Below are 19447 nucleotides of genomic sequence, written 5' to 3'. Positions count from 1 at the left end.
GAGGGTCCCATCTTTCCCGTTTGGATCGCTACAGGGCCAACCGGGAGTTATCTTACTGAAAGTACCAGGTCTAGCTACATGGACCGAGATGAGAAAACCCGACCAGTCTGGGCAGGTTAGGCATTACCTCGGGCTGCACCTTATGTCTCATATCTGGGACCCTGATATGTCTGTACCCAATCAGAAATTATACGACTAATGACATCAGATGGTCTAACTCCTTTCCCCTCTTAATTACTGACTACTATGCTCCTTTAATTTTTGACTATCATATATCCCTTTAATTTATAATGATATTATTACGGTCTCTTGATTTTTGATTGTCGTATCTATACCGGACCTTACTTATACGTCATATCATCATCTAACGCTAAAATACCCATGTTACCAGTTACAAGTCACAGGCGTAGGTACAGGTATAATCTATAAACTCATAGAATAATAATACAGTGACAGTGGTTGAAGGAAAGTTTAATCACAGAAAATAATTTCATTCAGTCAAAAATAAATAAATAATCAATAGTGTAAAATAACTGACTTGTCCTTTTTTTTAATAATTAAAATTTAAATGAAGCTCTACGGATGAGACCGCTCCACTTAACGCCGTTAGCATGCTTCCAGGTCATCCAGTTTCGGTGTAAGTAACGGCATACGAAGCGGACCGACATGCGCGTCTCAGACAGCTCGTCCTCCCCCAAAATCTCTCCTCCTCAGGCGACAAACGACCCGAGGGAAAGAAGCTAAATCTGGCATTTGGATCGCTGAGGAGGAAGAGACTGATTAAAAGGCCGGGTTGCGTCGGTGGAGATCCCTGCGAATCGATTCCGTCTTCGGTTCTTCCCCTTCGGTGGGAATCGATCCCCACGGGTCATTCGTCCTCTTTTGATCTCCCTCCTCCTCCTCCTCCTCCTCCTCCTGCTCTGATAGAAATCAGCATGTTGATCGACTAAAATATGCGTTTGATTTTCGGGTAATGTCTTAGTTTTGGGCGAATTTGGAAGGTTTGATATAGTGGGTTTTGAGGCTGTTCTAGAAGTTTTCCTTTGGTTCCTTTATCGGCTTGTAGAATTTAAGCCGATTTAGATTTTTGTTTTTCTCTCTTCTATTTCTTAAAAGGAAGTATGACAGACAGTAGTTGAGCGGTAGTTTTTGAAGGAAAGAGTTCGCCTTTCGTCTTGTTTTTTTTTTTTTTTGGTGACCTAGAAGCACAAGCGGGGGTTTTCCTGTCAGTGTGAGAGAATGTCGTCCTCCGGAGTTCTTTCTCTCATCCCCAACCGGGAGGATTCACCGATGTTCCCCGTACGGTTTGACGGTAGCCGGTCCCCGCATTGTTTGCCGGAGTCCATCCTTATCTATCTTGCGGTCGCTGGGTCATCTGTGATTCCACTACGAGTATTGGAGTCTGAATCCATTGCCTCTGTGAAGCTTCGGATCCAGAGTTATAGAGGGTTTGCTGTGAAGAAGCAAAAGCTGGTATTTGATGGCCGAGAGCTGTCTCGGAATAATAACCTAGTCCGAGACTATGGGGTCGGCGATGGACATGTTCTGCACCTCATAATTAGGCTCTCCGATCTGCGATGCATCACTGTAAGAACCATCTCTAGGAAAACATACAATTTCCAAGTTGAACGGAGCCGCAACGTTGGGTATATCAAACTGCAACTCGCAAAGAGGGGTAATCACCTCAGCGATATCATCAACCACAAGCTCATATATGACGGTGAGGAGCTAGATGATTCTCAGTTGATTGATGATATTGATAAGAATAATGATGCTGTGATCCACTTGTTGATCCGCAGATGCGCGCAAGTTAGTACAGAAACCGTGGAAAAGGATTTTGAACTGTCAATTTACTCTGCTGATGTGACTGAAAAGGAAGAAGTTGATGATCTTCAAATTGTTGCTAGGAACCTGCTGTATGAGGGTCTTCTGATTAAGCCACTTTACGATTTGAAAGTTGAATTGTCTCCTGTGATTACAGACTTGATCAGGTCTGCTGCCTTAGGATTGGAGAAGGGTAATCTACCAATCATGTCATCGGAAGGTTCTGGGGGAGCATACTTTATGCAAGATGCTTGTGGACACAAGTATGTAGCGCTGTTTAAGCCAATTGATGAGGAGCCAATGGCAGAAAATAATCCTCGAGGGTTACCTTTGTCAACTGATGGTGAAGGGCTGAAGAAAGGGACACGAGTTGGGAAAGGAGCAATAAGGGAGGTTGCAGCATACATCCTTGATCATCCTGTCAGTGGGCCTCGATTATCTGATGAAGTTGGATTTGCTGGTGTTCCTCCAACAACCATGGTGCGGTGTTTCGATCATGGTTTTCATCATACAGAGGGGTATCACTATGTACCCAACAACTTCAAGATTGGATCCTTACAAGCATTTGTGGAAAACTATGGAAGCTGTGAGGATATGGGACCTCAAGCATTTCCAGTCCAGGAGGTTCATAAGATATGTGTTCTGGATATTCGGTTGGCGAATGCAGATCGCCATGCTGGAAATATATTGATATGCAAGGATGAAGATGAGGGGCGGATGATGCTGGTTCCCATTGATCATGGATATTGCTTGCCTGAGAATGTAAGTATTGCATTTATTTTTGTTGCAAGTAGGTATTTTAGAGTCCCCCATGTTTGTTCTTTATTTGCCTCAAAACATGGTGATATTCATTTTCATGGTTTCCATTTTTCATGTGAATCTTTGACACTGCATCCCAAATGGAAAATAGCCTTAGGATAATAACCTTCTTTTCCTTTCTTACAGATCTATATAATTCAAATTCAAGATCTCGTCACTCTTATTTATGTCCTGGTTTTGAAAATATCCATATGAAATTTAGTCTTGTGCATTTGTCCAAAGGTAACAAAAAGGGTATTTGATTTGGCTCCATCAATGGCAAAGTGTATGTACATCTTCGTGGAGGATTTAGAATGAACCAAGTGCCTCCTGAAAATTCCTCTAGTTCTTGTAGGAATGTCATTTGATATGTGATTGTTGGGTTAGCTTACTGAAAATATTGTGTAATTTGATCCTCCATTTGTATGCACATTTCATGTCTTTCAAACGGTAATTATTGCTTTGTTATCTTATAGTGTATGTCTTGGAACTATGTTGGCTTACATTAATTCTCACACTCAAATCCTACTGTTATATGGTTCCATGTTTTCTTGCATTTGCCACGCGTCTTGCTATCTCATTTCGGTGCAATGTATCTGTCTGATGCAGAGTTTGGGCCATTCTTTTCTAGACAATCATCTTGATATAATGATATTTCCAATCTTTTTATGGAAACTATTTTTTTTTTATGTTTGGTATTATTTCAGTTTGAAGATTGCACCTTTGAGTGGCTCTACTGGCCCCAAGCTCACCGACAATTCAATGAAGCGACCATCGATTACATAAAATCACTAGATGCTGAAGCAGATATTGAGCTCCTCAAAAATTACGGGCTGGAACTCGCATCAGACTCTGAATGCACTCGCACTCTCCGCATCTCAACCATGCTCTTGAAGAAGGGGGTGGAAAGAGGGCTCACTCCCTATGAAATTGGAAGCATTATGTGTAGGGAAACAGTGTTGAAGGAATCAAAACTTGAGGAGATGATCCGTGAAGCAAAGGATGCTGTTCTTCCAGGCACTAGTGAAGCCGCGTTCCTGGAGACTCTTTCTGAGATCATGGATCATCATCTCGTCAAGTTTGATTTGTAGATTGACCGGTTGCTGTTTCGTTTTTATTTGCAATTAGATGCATGTCTATGAGCCTAATATATATAGTTCGAACTATTAAAGGTGGTTGTATGTATAAAGGCCACCTAATTTAAATGTGGTAGTACTCGTGTGTTCGGGGGTATGGCTTCAGTTTTAGCACTTGCCTAACTCACTGACTACGAGATTTGATTACGTCATCCTAATATATCTGATGCACATCAATAACACTAGATTGTTGTTCTCTTATTCATGAAGAGAAGGGCTTATTGTTCTCTTATTCATGAAGAGAAGGGCTTATTTTAAAAGAATTGTCTTTGCAATTTTTCTTCCTTGCATTTTTCTTCTTTGAATCATCATTCTTCATTTGTGAAAGAAGAAAAAGATGAGAGCAAGACAAAGTTTAGGCGAAATGAAGAACATCATTAATCGATAACAGAAACAAAAGACTGATTCATTCTCGGAAGCAAAAAGGCACGATAATGTCCATTGTTTGTTCATGGAAAAGCTAGAGCAAGACGCACTTACACAAGGCATAATATAAACCAACGCCAGCCTCGCGAATTAATCGGACTTAGCAGCCTCGTCGCTGAGGTCCGCCTCCCCGAACTCGCTAAATTCTCCACAGGCGTCCTTAGCTCCTTGTGCTCGTCGGAACCACAGTCGCCATCTTCCTCGCTGCTGCAGAGCTCGTCCTCGCGAGATCGCTTGAGTTAGGCGTAGGCGAGTAGCCACGGCAGGTCTGGTAGACAGGAGGGAGGAAGAGCGTGAGCTGGCGTCGGCGGTCGGAAGCAGCGAGGGGCAAGGAGGGAGTCGTGGGGGCCAAGGAGGCAGCACGGAGGAGGATGGGAGGCAGGGTAAACGCTACACCACGAGCCACCGAAGAGCAGCGGTCGCCGTTGCTCGTTGCATGAACTGAGTCGGGCCAGACGGCTATGGAGACTTCGCCCATCCTAGCCAGTAAAGTTTCATTTCTACCCTACATTTAATCTGTTTTTGAAAAAGGTCCTTTAATTTCGAATATAATTTCATTTATCCGCAATCATCGCCGTTTCTCCATCGATGAAACACTGACCTGGCAAACGGCGTCAAGGAAAGAGTTTTTTAAAAGAAAAAAAATTAAGGAATATTCTAATGTGAGATTATTTTCATTCAAAGCAAAATCGATACATCTAAATATCTTTATAATGAAAAATACCTTAAAACAATTTATTATAATACACCACAAAAGGTCAGTTTTTTATTTCTTTTTTTCAAACTTAATCCACCCAAATTAGATGAAACCAAATCATGTCACTATGCTGATACTTGACTGTAATCTCAAATTCATTTGTATTTTTTAGTTTTTATTCAGTGATCGGGTCAAAATTTTAGTTTTTAACATCGATTTATAAGTACACCAACCAAAATCTCGAAACCGTGAGAAATTTCGAAGCCCTCACAATATTCTCGAACGAAATTATTTGTCGTTTTAGTAGGAAGATAAAGAAATCAAAACTACTACTCATATATATTATTAATTAGTGCGAGATATATATCATATAATAGCCAGGGCTCGCAAGTCGCATCCACCAAGATAATACCTGTTTTTTCAAGCTATCAGGACAGAACGTTTTCGTCGTCTCTCTGTGAGAAGTCCGAGTTGCTGTAGATTCCATGTCGGTAATCTTCAAAAGCAATCCTCTATATTAACAGCATCATTCTCTGGAAGACCAAAAAAAGAATACTAGATAGGTAAGAGACAAAGTAAAATCATTATTTGATGCGCATTATGTACAAAATCACTCGCGTGGCACCACAAGTATAGCTGTATTGCAGTCTGGCAAAGAAGACAAAAGCCGGATATCTGAAAATTAGATTGCCCACCTTCGTTTAGATGCCTGAGCGACGGGAGAAATTATTTCAGATGACCATCCTTATCCGAACAGGTAAATACAGCACTAAACAAGCAGCAAAGAGCCCCCAGATAGTTGAATCCCGAAGGCACTTTGTTACAAGATATGTATGCCATAAAGCCAATAAAACAAATAGGATATAGATCTATTGACAAATTAACTGAACATGATTTCACATCCAATTTAAACGGAAAATAAAATGCTAGATCAGGAAGTGTCAATTTTGGAACACACTAGCAACCATGTCTCATGGAGACAATTTTAGCAACAGATGTATCCGTAGTCACCTTAATAGGAATACACAATGTATTCTGATATCCACGATGTGACTTCAGCAATAACGGTGCAGCAACCTTTAGCAGCATATGTTATCTCAATGTTTGACCCCGACCACTGAATCTACACCTGAAGAGTCCAAAAGAACATACGGTCAACCTGAGAAGTCCCAAATCATCGCGGGGGAATCTGCACACAGGCAGATACACAGAAAAGTATTACCAGTCACTTGGCTGAAGCATTGCGCTGCAGTGTTGGAAGCCAACTGCTGGATGACCCAACATGTGAAACATCAGTTGGCCCTGATTGTCTGGAATTCAAGGCATGTTTCTTTGTGGAGCCAGGAAAAGCAAATGATGTGGACGGTACATGTGGTCTTCCAGAACTTGTTCCAGCCCTCTGAAAAGGAAGAGAAATAAGTCAAGAAAAATGTGATGAATAGAAGGGAAGTACCTAAAATATGCAATTAAAATATACAGTGAAAGGGGCCTTTAGTGTTGCTAGGACAGAACACTAGGACAGGTTATGCTTCATTTCAGCCAAAGTTAATGTAATCATGATGACTTACCAACTTATCAAGACGATCAACATCAGAACTTATGTTCCTCTCAGCTATGTGTTTAAGTTGCATTTGAACTGCTGGACGAGCAGCATTACTTGGTCCCATACGTTCTGTGACTCCATCAGCGTGAGGAATGTTGCTTGAACTGGTAGCTGGAATGTAATTTGAAGATATCATTTATGCAAGAACAAAAATGTATTCTAGGTAAACTAATAGCAGTTTGTATATTATCAATAAACATGTTGTAACAAAGATTACAGCCGACAGAGTGCCACTGGCTTTATCAATAAACATGTTGTAACAAAGATTACAGCAAACAGTGTGCCACTGGCTTTCTCCAATCATTATAGTCCAGATAAATTTGAACTAGAATCTATCAACATGAACCCGAAAGCAGTAGCAGAAGTAGGAAAACCTTGTTTGTCGACATCCATTGGAATTGCTCGACTAGTCATTCCACCAGAGACCGGCTGTCATTTCAGGAAAAAAAAAATCTCATCAACAAAGATTATGTATAGCACTTCCAGAAGTTGAAGTTCTAAAAGAAATGTTTTTCAACATAGATAGTTGAAGTTCTAAAAGAAATGCTTTTCAACATTGAAGTTCTAATGTTTTTCAACATAGATAGTTGAGGTTCTAAAATAAATGTTTTTTCAACATAGATAGTTGAAGTTCTAAAAAAATGTTTTTTCAACATAGATAGTTGAAGCTCTAAAAGACATGTTTTTCCACATAGACAGTTGAAGCTTTAAAAGAAGTGTTTTTCAACATAGATATTGGAAAGAAGAAAAAAGAAATGAATGAGACCTTGTAGATCTATGCTCAAAGAAGATCATCCTTCCCAATAAAAAAAAATGAAAATCAGACATATTTTGGTCAAACTATCCACCCTTATATCAGGTAGAACTATGAAAATTATCTCTCACATTTTCAAGTTATTTGAAATGAAGCAGACAATCAAACTACAGAAGCAAAGAAAGTAAGCCTTAATAGCTACTGAAGGAGTTCTATATTGAATTTGGCAATGCAAAGCATACTAACAGAGGATCGTGGTTGACATCTTGTCCTTTGGGCTTGCTGATATTTCAGAATTGTCCAATCAAAAATAAAATCAAATTCATAACCTGCCATAGTTAATTGAAAAATGTCAGAAAGATTCCAACAACATAATTTCAGCAAGTATCACTGCATAATAATGTCCATAAGAACACCTACTGACTAACTCAGAAAATGAATCCATCAACTAAATGTCTCTCCAACTATGAGTTCTCAAATTATGATTTCCCATACAATACCTTCACGAGTGAACAAGTCACGAAAGAGACGCTTCAGGAATCCATAGTCAGGCCGTTGTTCAAAGGTCAAAGAATGACAATAGTGGAAATATGAAGCAAATTCCACAGGGTGGGATTTGCATAAAACCTATCAAAAGTTAAGAGTAATCAACCAGTTACTAATATTTTCTGTTTGAAAAGATCACGATATGCTGTTACTGGGTACATACTTCAATAGGAGTTGAAAGCTTCTTCTCGCATATCTTGTCATACTTCTGCTTCTTTGTGGCAGCTTTTAGCCCTTGCCATGGAAGACTTGAAAGGAAAACAGGAAAGAATTAATTATTCTTGGAATGAACATTGACGAAACCAGATGTGACAAATGCTTGAAGCAGATAGAGATATGAGAGATGCATTAATACATATGACTAAACACCATTACAATTTTCTGTTTAAAATGTCGAGCCTATTTTTTTAAAAAAAAAAAATCATTGAAACAAATATGACAATTTTGAAGGTTTGTTCAAAGCCATATTTTTTTTTATTCATCAGAAACTGGAACAAATATCAATTTTACCACAATACAAAAAGTCTTCTCTTGTTTTAATTTTCAGAACACTGGTTTTTTGCGTCAGTCTTGCAGCATCATTGTTAACTATTGATAAGGAACTCAAATCTGTAGAATGTAATTTCCTAATTAGGCATACCTCCCTCTGAGAAAATAGAGGAGAACATAACCAAGCGATTCCAAATCATCCCGACGACTTTGCTCTGGTAAGTTGATGGATTAAGTTATCATGGCACCAAACTAAAACTAAACACTGCTTGGATCAGCCACAACTTACCAATGCCAAGATGAGTATTGCAGCTAGCATAGCGAGCAGTTCCAGTCAAGTTTTTGTTTTCTCTGAGCAAGAAAATAATAAGGATGATCAGTAATCATCATTAGATGTCATTTTCAAAGTCAAAGGTAAAAAAAATATTGGGTCTTTATGTTCAGTGAGCACAAACACCCAATTGTGGCTTCACCTCTCTATTTGTATGTTGACATCACACTTTTATCAAGGAAAAAGTATGTATAAATTTGTTAATATTTCTATTTGCTTACAACCATTTGAATAATCACCAGACATCACTGTTGCATTACTATGTGAAATCTATCAAAGAAAAAGATAAATGAAATAAAACACGATTATGATTGATGCACCTGTATGGGATATGACGATTGGTATTAGAATCCCTATATCGTTTTGCAAGACCGAAGTCAATGATATACACCTGGAAAATCATATTCAAACAGTTAGTATCAGGAGGAAAGGGGAAAAGGTCAAGATTGCATATGCAACAACCACAAGACTGATGAGAGGCCCTTTGAATTACTACCTGATTGGCCTTCCGACCAAGACCCATTAGGAAGTTATCAGGTTTGATGTCTCTGTGCAGAAAACCTTTTGAGTGCACATATTCTATTCTTGTAATCTGTTGAATATCAAAGTTAAGAGTGATTTCTTATAAAACTCAAATGTGTATAAAAATGCATTGTAAGTATTAATTAGACATCAATATGACCTAAAACAAAGTAACATAACTTCTATTGTCATGTTTCACTAAGAGGGATTTGGTCGATAAAACAATGGCACTAGGTTTAGTAATAAATACAAGCAGTAACATTGGTAGGTTCAAATTGTGCAAACAGAATCAAGGAAATTTTCTTTGCCCGTGCCCGCCATATGGATTGGACATATAAGAATTTTCAGTGGTTTTATATGATAACAAAAAAAAAACCTTATGTTAGGGAATCAATCCTGCTAATGAAGTGTTAATTATAACTTGTAGAATCTAACCATCAAAAACAATTTTAAAGGATTATTATATAATAATTGGCATTGTAAATAGATCTCTCAGAGTAAGTCACAAGACAAGTTTTAACTAATCAATGAAGAGAAATAACATATTAAACTGCCAAAATGAAAAGTACATGAATAGTTTGACTGAATTCTTAAATGGTATAGTTGGATTACGTGTTCAATTTAGCAATTAGCAGTTTTCTGGCATGGAACCAGGCATAAAGAATTTGCCAAATAATATTCCTTAAGAAAAACAAGGATGTGACTTTATCAATTACAATGCTCCTTATAAGTCATAACTGTAGAATTATTTCTACATTTCTTGTCTTGATCAATTTAGTTGGATCCAAGAAACAGCTACATCAGTTCATCCATAGACATTTGGCCTAAGACATCTTGTGGTTATTTTCTCATTAATGAGGATGTTGCTTTTTTCACTTCAAGCCTAAAACATGATACTGTGTGCTTCATAACTATCCAGTTTAATTCATCCAATTTATATTTACAAATTAATTTTTAGTTGAGTAACAGGTCATCACATTCAATATTCAATCGTGTCAAATTCCCTAAAATTTAAATATAATCAGATATATTAAGCTCTAAACGTTTTCCCAATTTGTGCAAAACTGAAAGGGAAGGTTTAAATCCATCCTCTGAAAAGTGTTCTTTCATAACACATCAATTTGCAATTACCATTTGATCTGCAAGCATCAGAACTGTCTTTAATGAGAATTTCCGACCACAATAGACAAACAAATCTTCAAGGCTTGGACCAAGCAAATCGAGAACAAGAACATTTTCCTCCCCGTCAACACCACACCATTTTGTGTTTGGGACACCGCCTACAAGGATGATTAGAGCAATTAACTTAGGAATTACAGAAAAGGGAGAAATTTAAGCCATATGGCTTGGTTGACATACTTCCTCCCTGAAGAATGCTATACAGCTTGGCCTCATAAAGCAACTGTGGATGCTTGGTCTTGCTGTTCTCCTGCAATCATGTACGAAAATAGTAAAAGCAGATAACCAACACGACTAGCTCAATCAGGACAGCGCGATACAAAATAAAATTCATTAACGTCTATTCAAAGCCTGACTATCAGGAGAATGCATCAAAGTTGATCGACCTTCCAAATTATTTTAAACGCCAAAGAAATTCAGCTAGTCGACCATGACAAATACCACTTTCCGAGAGTTCAATAGGTCATGCCGGTAAAGCGCATCACTTTAGGGTTCGGGCAAAAGTAGAAATACATCTTCTAAGAGAAAGCTCAACAAATTCAGTAAGAAGAAAAGGCAAAAGTATCCTCGATCGTGCTATACAAACAGGCAGCAAAAATCGGATAGCCAAACAAACAATACATCACGATGGATCGGAGAACTTACGATCTTAACCGCGACGATCTCAAACGTGTCAACGTGCGTCGCTGCAACACCCGCAAGCAGATCGTAAGCGAATAACAAAAAAGGAAAACAAACGAACAAACCACAGAAGAAAGATCTCGATTTGCCCACCGAGAAAGATCTCTCCGAAGGATCCGCTCCCAATCTTGCGCCCTAGCTTGTACTTCCCGCCGACGATCCGATCCATGGCCTACTTGTCCTTTGTTCGTCCCAGAAGAGCATCCAATAACTGGGCTGCAACAGGATCGAAGATTTCACGAGACAGATCTCCAGCTATGGGAACTACTCAGACGACGGGCCGGGGAAGACATCGCTGGGGCATTTCAGGTAATTTAAAGGCATAGCTGCGAGGACGAGAAAGGGAGGCGGCTTCTTCGTTGTTATCCCAGTCGTAGGGCGGCGGTTGATTGGCCACTCGACCGAAGCGAAGCGAACCCAACGACTTGGCTCAAGTTCTTTAGCGAGACATCCGGTTATATATATATATATCTTAAACGAGTTAGGATTAAGAGAGGAGTGTTTTTTTAAAAAAAATATATTTTTTAGATATCCGAACTGCTTCACATTTGGACTGAATTCATAATAATAAAAAATAAAACATCTATATAAATATAAATTCTAATTTGAAACTGCCCGCTGCCTTATCTTCTCGCGTGATCCAATCTCCCCAGCGAACCAACAGTATACACGTTGTATGTGCTTTGGGTGCCTTCGTTTGAGGGGTAAAAATTAATGAGTTGTAATTAATTGATCTTGATGACTAGTTTAAGTCCTCGTGGCCAAAACATGCTATCATTTTCTTTTTTATGTTTGGTTTTGTTTGCTAGGAAAGTTATCCTGTGAACGAATCTGTGGTTTATAATTTTAAATAACAACAATAATCATAGGAGTTGCAATAGAATCAAATTTCCTCTATCTGAATCATGAAGATTAATTGATGAACTTTAAATCCTCCCTAACTAACGATAATTTCAGGTTGATTTTAGGGTGAGTTTGGATTTCATTTTGGTGCATCCACCTGCTTCGAGTTGGAAAATAAAAAATACAGCAACAATTACACCATTATAATTAAATATACATAAATAAATAATCTCACAGAGATCTAAATCTAATTTTGAGTCAGAGTTTTGGTCGACAGAACCAGTTGAGTGCTGACGTCGCTGGTGATCCGATCGTATGCTATTCTTCTGCATAAACACTGACAGATCAAATCCGCCAAACAATCAATACAATTGAATATTGAATAAGAAAAGCTAAGGTTAAATAAAATTATATTTTGTGAAGCATTAGATACCGAGGAGACGTGAAGTTCCAACATATTAAGGTTCATCATATGCTAGATAATGAAGAAATTTTAATAGAAAAAATTTCTAAAGGTCATACCTTTAATTCGGATGAGGTGATTTTCATTGTGAAATGAAACTCATTCAGATATCTAGGTTTATCAAACTCAAGTATTACTCGACATATTAATCAATTAATGAGTAAGATCAATCGGCTGATAGGTGAAAATCAACCCCAACTTGAAGGCTATGAAAGAAGGTTCTTGAAGAGATTTTGGGCGTCAGTGCTTGGGTGTTTTGGAGGATAGTTGATCATGTCGGGAAGCCGAGAAGATGGAACTGTCAGAATGATGTGACTAGAATAGTACTGACCAAGTCGCCATGCCCCGGAAAGGAGGGTACGGTGAGTTGTCTTCTATGTCGACCAAATCGTCAGAAGATCTCTGATTAACGCTACCTACAGGAAGGGTCTGGGTTTTCTCGGTCTCTGGCACCCCGATGCTCGAGGCAGATCCCACGGATATATAAGAAGCAGGATAATATCTAAATAATGAAATGAATGAAGAGTGAATATGGTGGCGTACCTTGGCCCAGGGGGACGTCCTCTGGTCTCAACGCTTAGTTGTAGAAGCGGGCGGAGATGATGAGCTGTCTCAGGTTAGCCTCCTTCTATATAAAAATATAATGACGGATAGAAATGTCACATGTAAAAAGGGGAGCAGTAGCCTCCCTATACCTTGGCTCGCGGGGATGGGACTTTATTTAACCTGAAGGATTGGACTGGATGGAGAACTGGGGTGATGCGAAGTTAGGGGCAGTACAAGGCCGGAAGTCACATGGAGGCAAGGAGCCGGAATGTATCAACGACCCGAAGGCTAGAACCACATTGACTCGTCGGCCAGACACCACCTCGGCTCGCAAGCCGAATACCATATCGACTCAAAGGTCGGAGCAAATAAACAGTACGGAACTTGAACAGGCGACCTAGCCGAAACGGAACAGGTGGTATAGCACCGGGACAGAATGGGGACGGCAAGCATGCCTCAGAACTCAGGTGGCGGCTGCCAAGAAGGCGACGGTTGTGGAGGCGGCGACAACAGCCGCTGGAGGTGGTGACGGCAGCCGCTGGAGGCGGTGACGACAGCCGCTGGAGGTGACGACGGTAGCCGCTGGAGGCGGCGACGGCAACCGCTGGAGGCGGCTCTAAGGATGGCAGCAGTGGCCATGAGGTGATGAGGGCATTAGTGGTCGTGAGGACTGTAGTGATCGGTTGAGGAGGCACTTGGTGGCGACGGCAGCACTGGAGAGGGCCCTCAGTGGCCAACGGAAGCCATTGGAGGTGGCACCGCAGGTGAGGGTGGTGCTCCACGACGACGTCAGCATGGAGGCGAAGATGGTATCGGCGTGCATGGTGATGGTGGTGATGGACGAACCCAACCAAAGAGCCCCCCCCCCCCCCCCCCTCTAGTAGCGTGGTCGCGAGAGAAAAGAGCAGTATATGAGGTTTTCGGCAAGATAGCGACGTGCATGAAACCCCTCCATGACAGTGTTGGTAAAACACAAATCCCCCCCTCCCCTTTGGCTGATGAACAGTATGCCCCTAAAAACCAAAACCCTCAACATGTAGAAAGACCAAAATACCCCCCTCTTTCTCCTTAATTCCTCCTAAGTCCCTCAAGGATACCTCTACATCATAAGCCTCCCCTTCAAGTCTAGTTGAGGGAGGCACGAGTCCGACTGACTAAACAGTCCATCGCAAAGGCTAAAATGCTCCAATACAGTGTCAGATCACTAAGTTCATCGTATAACATGGAGCTCATAGCTATGACGATGTCGATCGAGTGACCGAGTGAATGTTGACTGAGCGACTGAGAGACTGTCGAGCAGGTGGCCGAGCAATGCAAAGCGGATGCCAAGAAAGCGATTGAACGGATGCAGAGAGGATGCAAAGCAAATGACTGACCCGATGCTAAGCGAATGCGGATCGCATGAATAAAACGAGCCCGTAGCCCATGAGATCAAAGGTGAACAGTGTAAGTACCCTAAGGTAGTTTTGATGTGATCAACCAAGTTAGGTTAGGTCATGTTGGTCTTTAACCCCTGTGTTTAAGTGTGCAGGAATTTAGGAGCACAGGAAGTCAAGCGAAAGACACAGCTAGCTGTTGGATCGAAAAGAATGCTAGAGGGGGTGAATAGCGTCGTTGAAAAATTGTTATTGAGTCAAAGTACACAGCATAAAATAATAACCAAAACAACACTAACACACCAAGTTTTACTTGGTTCGAAGCCTTCGTCAACTCCTACTCCAAGACCCGCACGTGAGAGTGCTTTCGTTGGACAATCCACTAATAGTTCACAAAAGAGTTACACAATAAATACAAGAACAATAAAATAAAATTACCGACAATAAGGAAAATAAAAACTGAGTTGTAGGTTGTCAGAGAAGCTTCCCAGCGTCGCAAGAGCATCTTTGGAGCAGTGCACAAGAAAGCAGTTGTAGAGAGAAGTTGTGTTTTGAGCTCCTGGTGGAAGGCTGCTTATATAGGCAGTTCCGGGCACCTGGATCCCTTCTGGGTGCCTGGACCATGACGTCAGCCATCTAATCAACGTGCTCCAAGCTGGCGACAAGATTGGTTTTGGGCATTTCGGGCGCCTAGATCACTTCTGGGCGCTCAGACCACTCCGGGTGCCCGGATCCCTTCCGGGCACTCGGACCAACTTTTCCAGCAGCTTTTATTTCCTGCAAAATGAAGTTAGTCCGAGATAATAAAACTTATATTACCCTGCAAAATAAGTGTTAGCACAATTATAGTCAAGAGTAGTAATTAGATTCTGTCTTCTCGAGACCAAAATCTAGTTAAGATCTCAACTTAGATTTCTCAAACTGATCTAAGTTGGATCGACACCTACTGTTCCCTCAAACGGAGAACGCGTTCTCACCAAGTCACTCTCCTCTAGTGACTTACCTTAACTTACCGCTTTGCCAGACATCCGATCAACCCGTTAATCTGTATGGACTTCATGTCAACTATCCGGTCGGCCCATTGACCAAGCTGGACTTTGTACCAGATATATGGTCAACCTGTCGACCTATCTGGACTTCCTACCAGCTATCTAGTCAGCCCGTCGACCTATCTGGACTTCTCCTGCACATTTAGTTAAATCGTTAGATCACATTAAACCTAACTTAACTTATTTTTTCATTCATTAAAATCTGAGTTAGACCGTTAGTGCAACCTGCACCAACAATCTTCCCCTTTTTGATGCAATGACAACCTGGGTTAAGTTAAGAAAAAATAATATGCAAAACTAAATGGCATGATTTTTAAGTTAGTCTTGTTTTGATGTTATGCTTGGTATTTTGCTAACTTAATCCGCTTAACTCTCCCCCTTTAACATTCATCAAAAAATAGGAATAGACAATCCATGGAAAATTTGCTAAGTAAAGTAACCAAAAAAAACATTAACAATAGAAAATTTTCAGAATTACTTGAGGGAGTTAAAAACAACTTAGAAAATAAGTTAATTAAATTGAAGAGAATCTTTAAAGACATCTGGTAAAGTGATTTTTAAAAGTAAAAACTTTATGTCAAGATTTTCAAAAATAAGGTGATTTTGAAATTGTTTTCCAAATCTGCACAGTTTTCAAAATATAAGATTTTCAAAAGATACAAAAATTTGATAATTCTAAGTTTTTGTAAAGATAACTTTAAAGATTAGAAAAGTTGAAATTATTTTCAAAATCTACTAATTTTCATAAGGTTTTCAAAAGAAAAGTGTTTGCCAAAATAACTTTAAGGTTAGAAAATTTAAAAATAAAAACAAGAAATATTTTGCAAATAGCTAGGTTTTTTAAGATAACTTTTGAAAATATTTGAATTTTTTTTCAGAAATGTCTTTTAAAATAATATTTTAAAAACTTAAATAGTGGTCAAACTGATTTACAAAGCTATCATTTAAAAATATTAAGGATGATAAAGTTGAAGTGTTTACAAACTTTATAATTTTTAAAAACAATTTTTAAGTTATTAATCCTCCCCTTGAACCTGACATTATTTTAAAATAGACAACTAAAAAATATCCTTAACTGTCTAACCATTAGTTACTTACTAACTATCAGAAGATAGCAATTTTCACTTGGTTAGTCAGGTTAAGTTAATTTATCCAGTTAGTGTTTAACTAAGCTGAAAAACTTAACCTGATTACTGTTAGTTTAGTATTTAATATCCAGACTTGTATTGATGCGCTGATATAAGCATCTTAAGTCCAAGCAATATGCCTATGCATCTCATCCCTTTCTAAGTTTAGCAATACACAAACAAGGTAGTGCTAGTGTGTTGATGAGATGCTCAAGTCCTAGATCTATAGGAGCATGCTTTCTAAGGGTTTGATCTAGACTAAGGCTAAAAATAATTTTTAAAATTCTAAAAATAAGAGAATTTTGAAAAAAAAATAAGTAAATAAAGAATTTTATCCTAGAATTTAAAAAATAATTTTCGAAGGCAATTTTGAAATTAAGAATCCTAGTCTATTAAGCACATTCCTAACTGTAACAAATAAACTGAGAAAAACTTATTGTAAATAGTAAGTCAAAAATGTACAATGTATAGTAAGAATAATCAAGGCAAATACAAGTAGACAATAGTAACCTAATATACTTGATGATGAGGAGGGTGGCCCGGAACCTAGAGAGCGCAACATCTCTATCAGCTCAATGTGATAAGTCTGGTCATCCTTGCGAGTGTTGGACAAGTCCCGTCGAAGATCGGAGACATCCTGCCACATGTCCCGTCCAAGATCAGAAATCCCCTGTCACATGTCCCGTCGAAGATCGGTGACATCCTGCCGAAGGCTAGTCACATCTGACTCAAGGCCGGTAACTTAGTCGGCTAGAGTGCGAGGGGCAGGATGTACTGCAAGGGGATCGCCAAAAAGCGCAACCATGAACTCATCCACCCCTGCCTCCTCCCCCTCGGAATCTGGCTGTGGCTCGACATCCGGGTCAAGTTGGTGTTGGGCCCCCCTTCACCAGGACAAGACACCCTCATCATCTGTATGAATACCACCTAAAGAAAAGTTTCTAGATCCTACCATGCCAAACTCAGTCAAGGCCCTGACATCACCTTTGGTGACATCAATACCTAAAGAGGCAATGTATGCGGTCAAGATGTTGCAGTAGGGCATGTGAACCCGTCTGCTGGTGATGAGTCCAACTGAGTAAAGAATGACATGAAAAATATGTAAACTAATATCTATATCTAATCTATGACAGAAGGCATACAGAAAAATGAGTGAAAGGGGCGCATCATCACAACGTCGCGAGTGGTCAACGGCAAAATACAAGAGACTAAGACCCTATAATGGGCATAGTCCTAGACTCTAAAGGAGACTGACCTAAATAGGGTAACATTTGGGTACTCGCTCTCCCCCCAAAAAAATATGAATAGATTGTATCAAGTGTAATGTACGAGTACGGATCACCAAATGGTGGATCCCTAGGGGGATAGCACTGAAAAGTGCATGCAGATGGACGTAATTTTAGAAAGGTCCAGATGACAGTAGGAGATAGCGTGATATCAGTACTAGCTACCCTAGTGGTGTATGTAAGGTCATCTATTCTAACTAGGATGTTGTACAGTTCAGCACATAAACTTATGTTAACTGAACTGGTATAGTAAACCAGACGCTACAAACTGTAGTAGTTAATGACCTATTGGTTAGTCCTAGGAAGATCGTACCGGTTCCACTGTACAAAAATTTTGTACAAGTGTCAAACCTGTAACAACTCAAAATTCCTCATTATGAGTCCTAATAGTGGTTAAAAATATTTAGAAATACTTTAGAAATATTCTAGAGATTTTTAGAAATTTTTAGAGTATTTTTATGTAATTTTTGAAGGTCGTTTGGTATTTTTACTAAACGAAAGAAGTTTCGACAAAAAAATATCCAAGCCAAGATTCGAACCCGAGACTTCCGACCAAACCAAGCTTTAAGCAAGTCCGACTAACCAAGTGTGCAAGCAGTCGTTGCTGATTAAAAGAAGCATGAAATGTATTTAAGTAGTAGAAGTTGATAACAGGAAATAATAGGAAGAAAAAGGTTACAGCCGAGATTTGAACCCACGAGCCAAACCTTAAGCAACGTGCAGCTGACCAAGTATCCCAGCGAAGGTTGCTAATTAAAAAGGGTAATGAAATTTATTTAAGTAATAGTTAATAGGAAATGGAAAATAAATGGGAATAAAAAGGGCGGCTGAGGAATCGAACCCGCAACCCCTGATTTAGAGAAAGCACGGCTGACCAAGTGTTCCAACGAGCAATGCTAAATAAAAGAAGGAACAAATTTATTTAAGCAGTAGTTAATAAATAGGAGAAAAAGAGTTCGGCCGAGGAATCGAACCCGCAACCTCAGATTTAGCAAAAGCACAATTGACCAAGTGTTCCAGCGAGCAATGCTGATTAAAAGAAGGAACGAAATTTATTTAAGCAGTAATTAATAAATAAGAAATAAATAGGAGAAAAAGGGTTCGACTGAGGAATCGAACCCATGACCTCTGACCCGGTCAAAGATTTGGCTAACCAAGAATCCAAGCAACGGTTCTGTTTAGAAAAAAAATAAAAAATTATTTAAGGAGTTAACAGAAATACTAGGTTATAAAAGGGATAAGTTAGGAGAGGGTTTTATTCCCGTGACCTAAATCATTCTCTCCTTCTCTTCTGCGTGCGACGGCGGAGCTTGAGCAGAAAACAAAAGGGAGTTAGGGCATCGTCTCCAGCGGCCGGCCAAGGTCCTAGAAGCCCTTCTTGTTCGGTTGTGAGTCTAAGAAGCAAGGTAAGTGCTTCTCACCTGCAGTAGGAGTAGTTTCGAACCTTTGTTCTTCTTGAATTCGAAGCATGAGAAGCGCTTATATTGCAGATTTTAATTAAGCTTATAGTGCAGATTTTTATGTAGGCTTATAGTGCAGATTTTAATTAAGCTTGTAGTGCAGATTTTTAATTAAGCCTATAGTGCAGATTTTAATTAAGCTTAAAGTGCAGATTTTTATGTAGACTTATAGTGCAGATTTTTATGTAGGCTTATAGTGCAGATTTTAATTAAGCTTATAATGCAGATTTTTTATGTAAGCTTATAGTGCAGATTTTAATTAAGCTTATAGTGCAGATTTTAATTAAACTTATAGTGCAGACTTTTAATTA

General features: G+C 39.4%; 2 protein-coding genes across 5 annotated transcripts; one reads left to right on the top strand and one right to left on the bottom strand.

The window, feature by feature from the left end:
* Positions 1-639: 639 nt before the first annotated feature.
* Positions 640-4018, top strand: LOC122000790 (phosphatidylinositol 4-kinase gamma 4-like). The gene is made up of 2 exons (XM_042555248.1): positions 640-2586; positions 3330-4018. The coding sequence occupies exons 1-2, from the start codon at positions 1240-1242 to the stop codon at positions 3711-3713; spliced, it is 1731 nt and encodes a 576-aa protein (XP_042411182.1). The 5' UTR covers positions 640-1239; the 3' UTR covers positions 3714-4018.
* Positions 4019-4135: 117 nt separating this feature from the next.
* Positions 4136-11421, bottom strand: LOC122000791 (casein kinase 1-like protein 4). 4 transcript variants are annotated; one of them, XR_006117217.1, is made up of 18 exons: positions 11080-11421; positions 10951-10991; positions 10486-10555; positions 10258-10406; positions 9101-9196; positions 8925-8995; positions 8563-8624; positions 8425-8488; positions 7948-8032; positions 7739-7865; positions 7485-7567; positions 6859-6913; positions 6450-6595; positions 6104-6280; positions 5893-6010; positions 5507-5590; positions 5294-5414; positions 4136-4785 (listed from the first exon to the last, which is right to left on the bottom strand). XR_006117217.1 is itself a non-coding variant. In XM_042555249.1 (15 exons), the coding sequence occupies exons 1-14, from the start codon at positions 11153-11155 to the stop codon at positions 6107-6109; spliced, it is 1299 nt and encodes a 432-aa protein (XP_042411183.1). In that variant the 5' UTR covers positions 11156-11421; the 3' UTR covers positions 5730-6010; positions 6104-6106. The 4 variants fall into 4 exon arrangements, 1 of the variants encoding a protein (XP_042411183.1); XR_006117219.1 differs by having other exon boundaries at positions 5577-5590; XR_006117218.1 differs by lacking the exons at positions 4136-4785; positions 5507-5590 and having other exon boundaries at positions 5196-5414.
* Between the last annotated feature and the right edge of the window lie 8026 nt (positions 11422-19447).

Source organism: Zingiber officinale, chromosome 7A (genome assembly GCF_018446385.1).
Source record: "Zingiber officinale cultivar Zhangliang chromosome 7A, Zo_v1.1, whole genome shotgun sequence".
Taxonomy (NCBI): Eukaryota; Viridiplantae; Streptophyta; class Magnoliopsida; order Zingiberales; family Zingiberaceae; genus Zingiber; species Zingiber officinale.
Note: the sequence above shows the minus strand (reverse complement) of the source record. Positions and strands in the feature narration are given on the sequence as shown.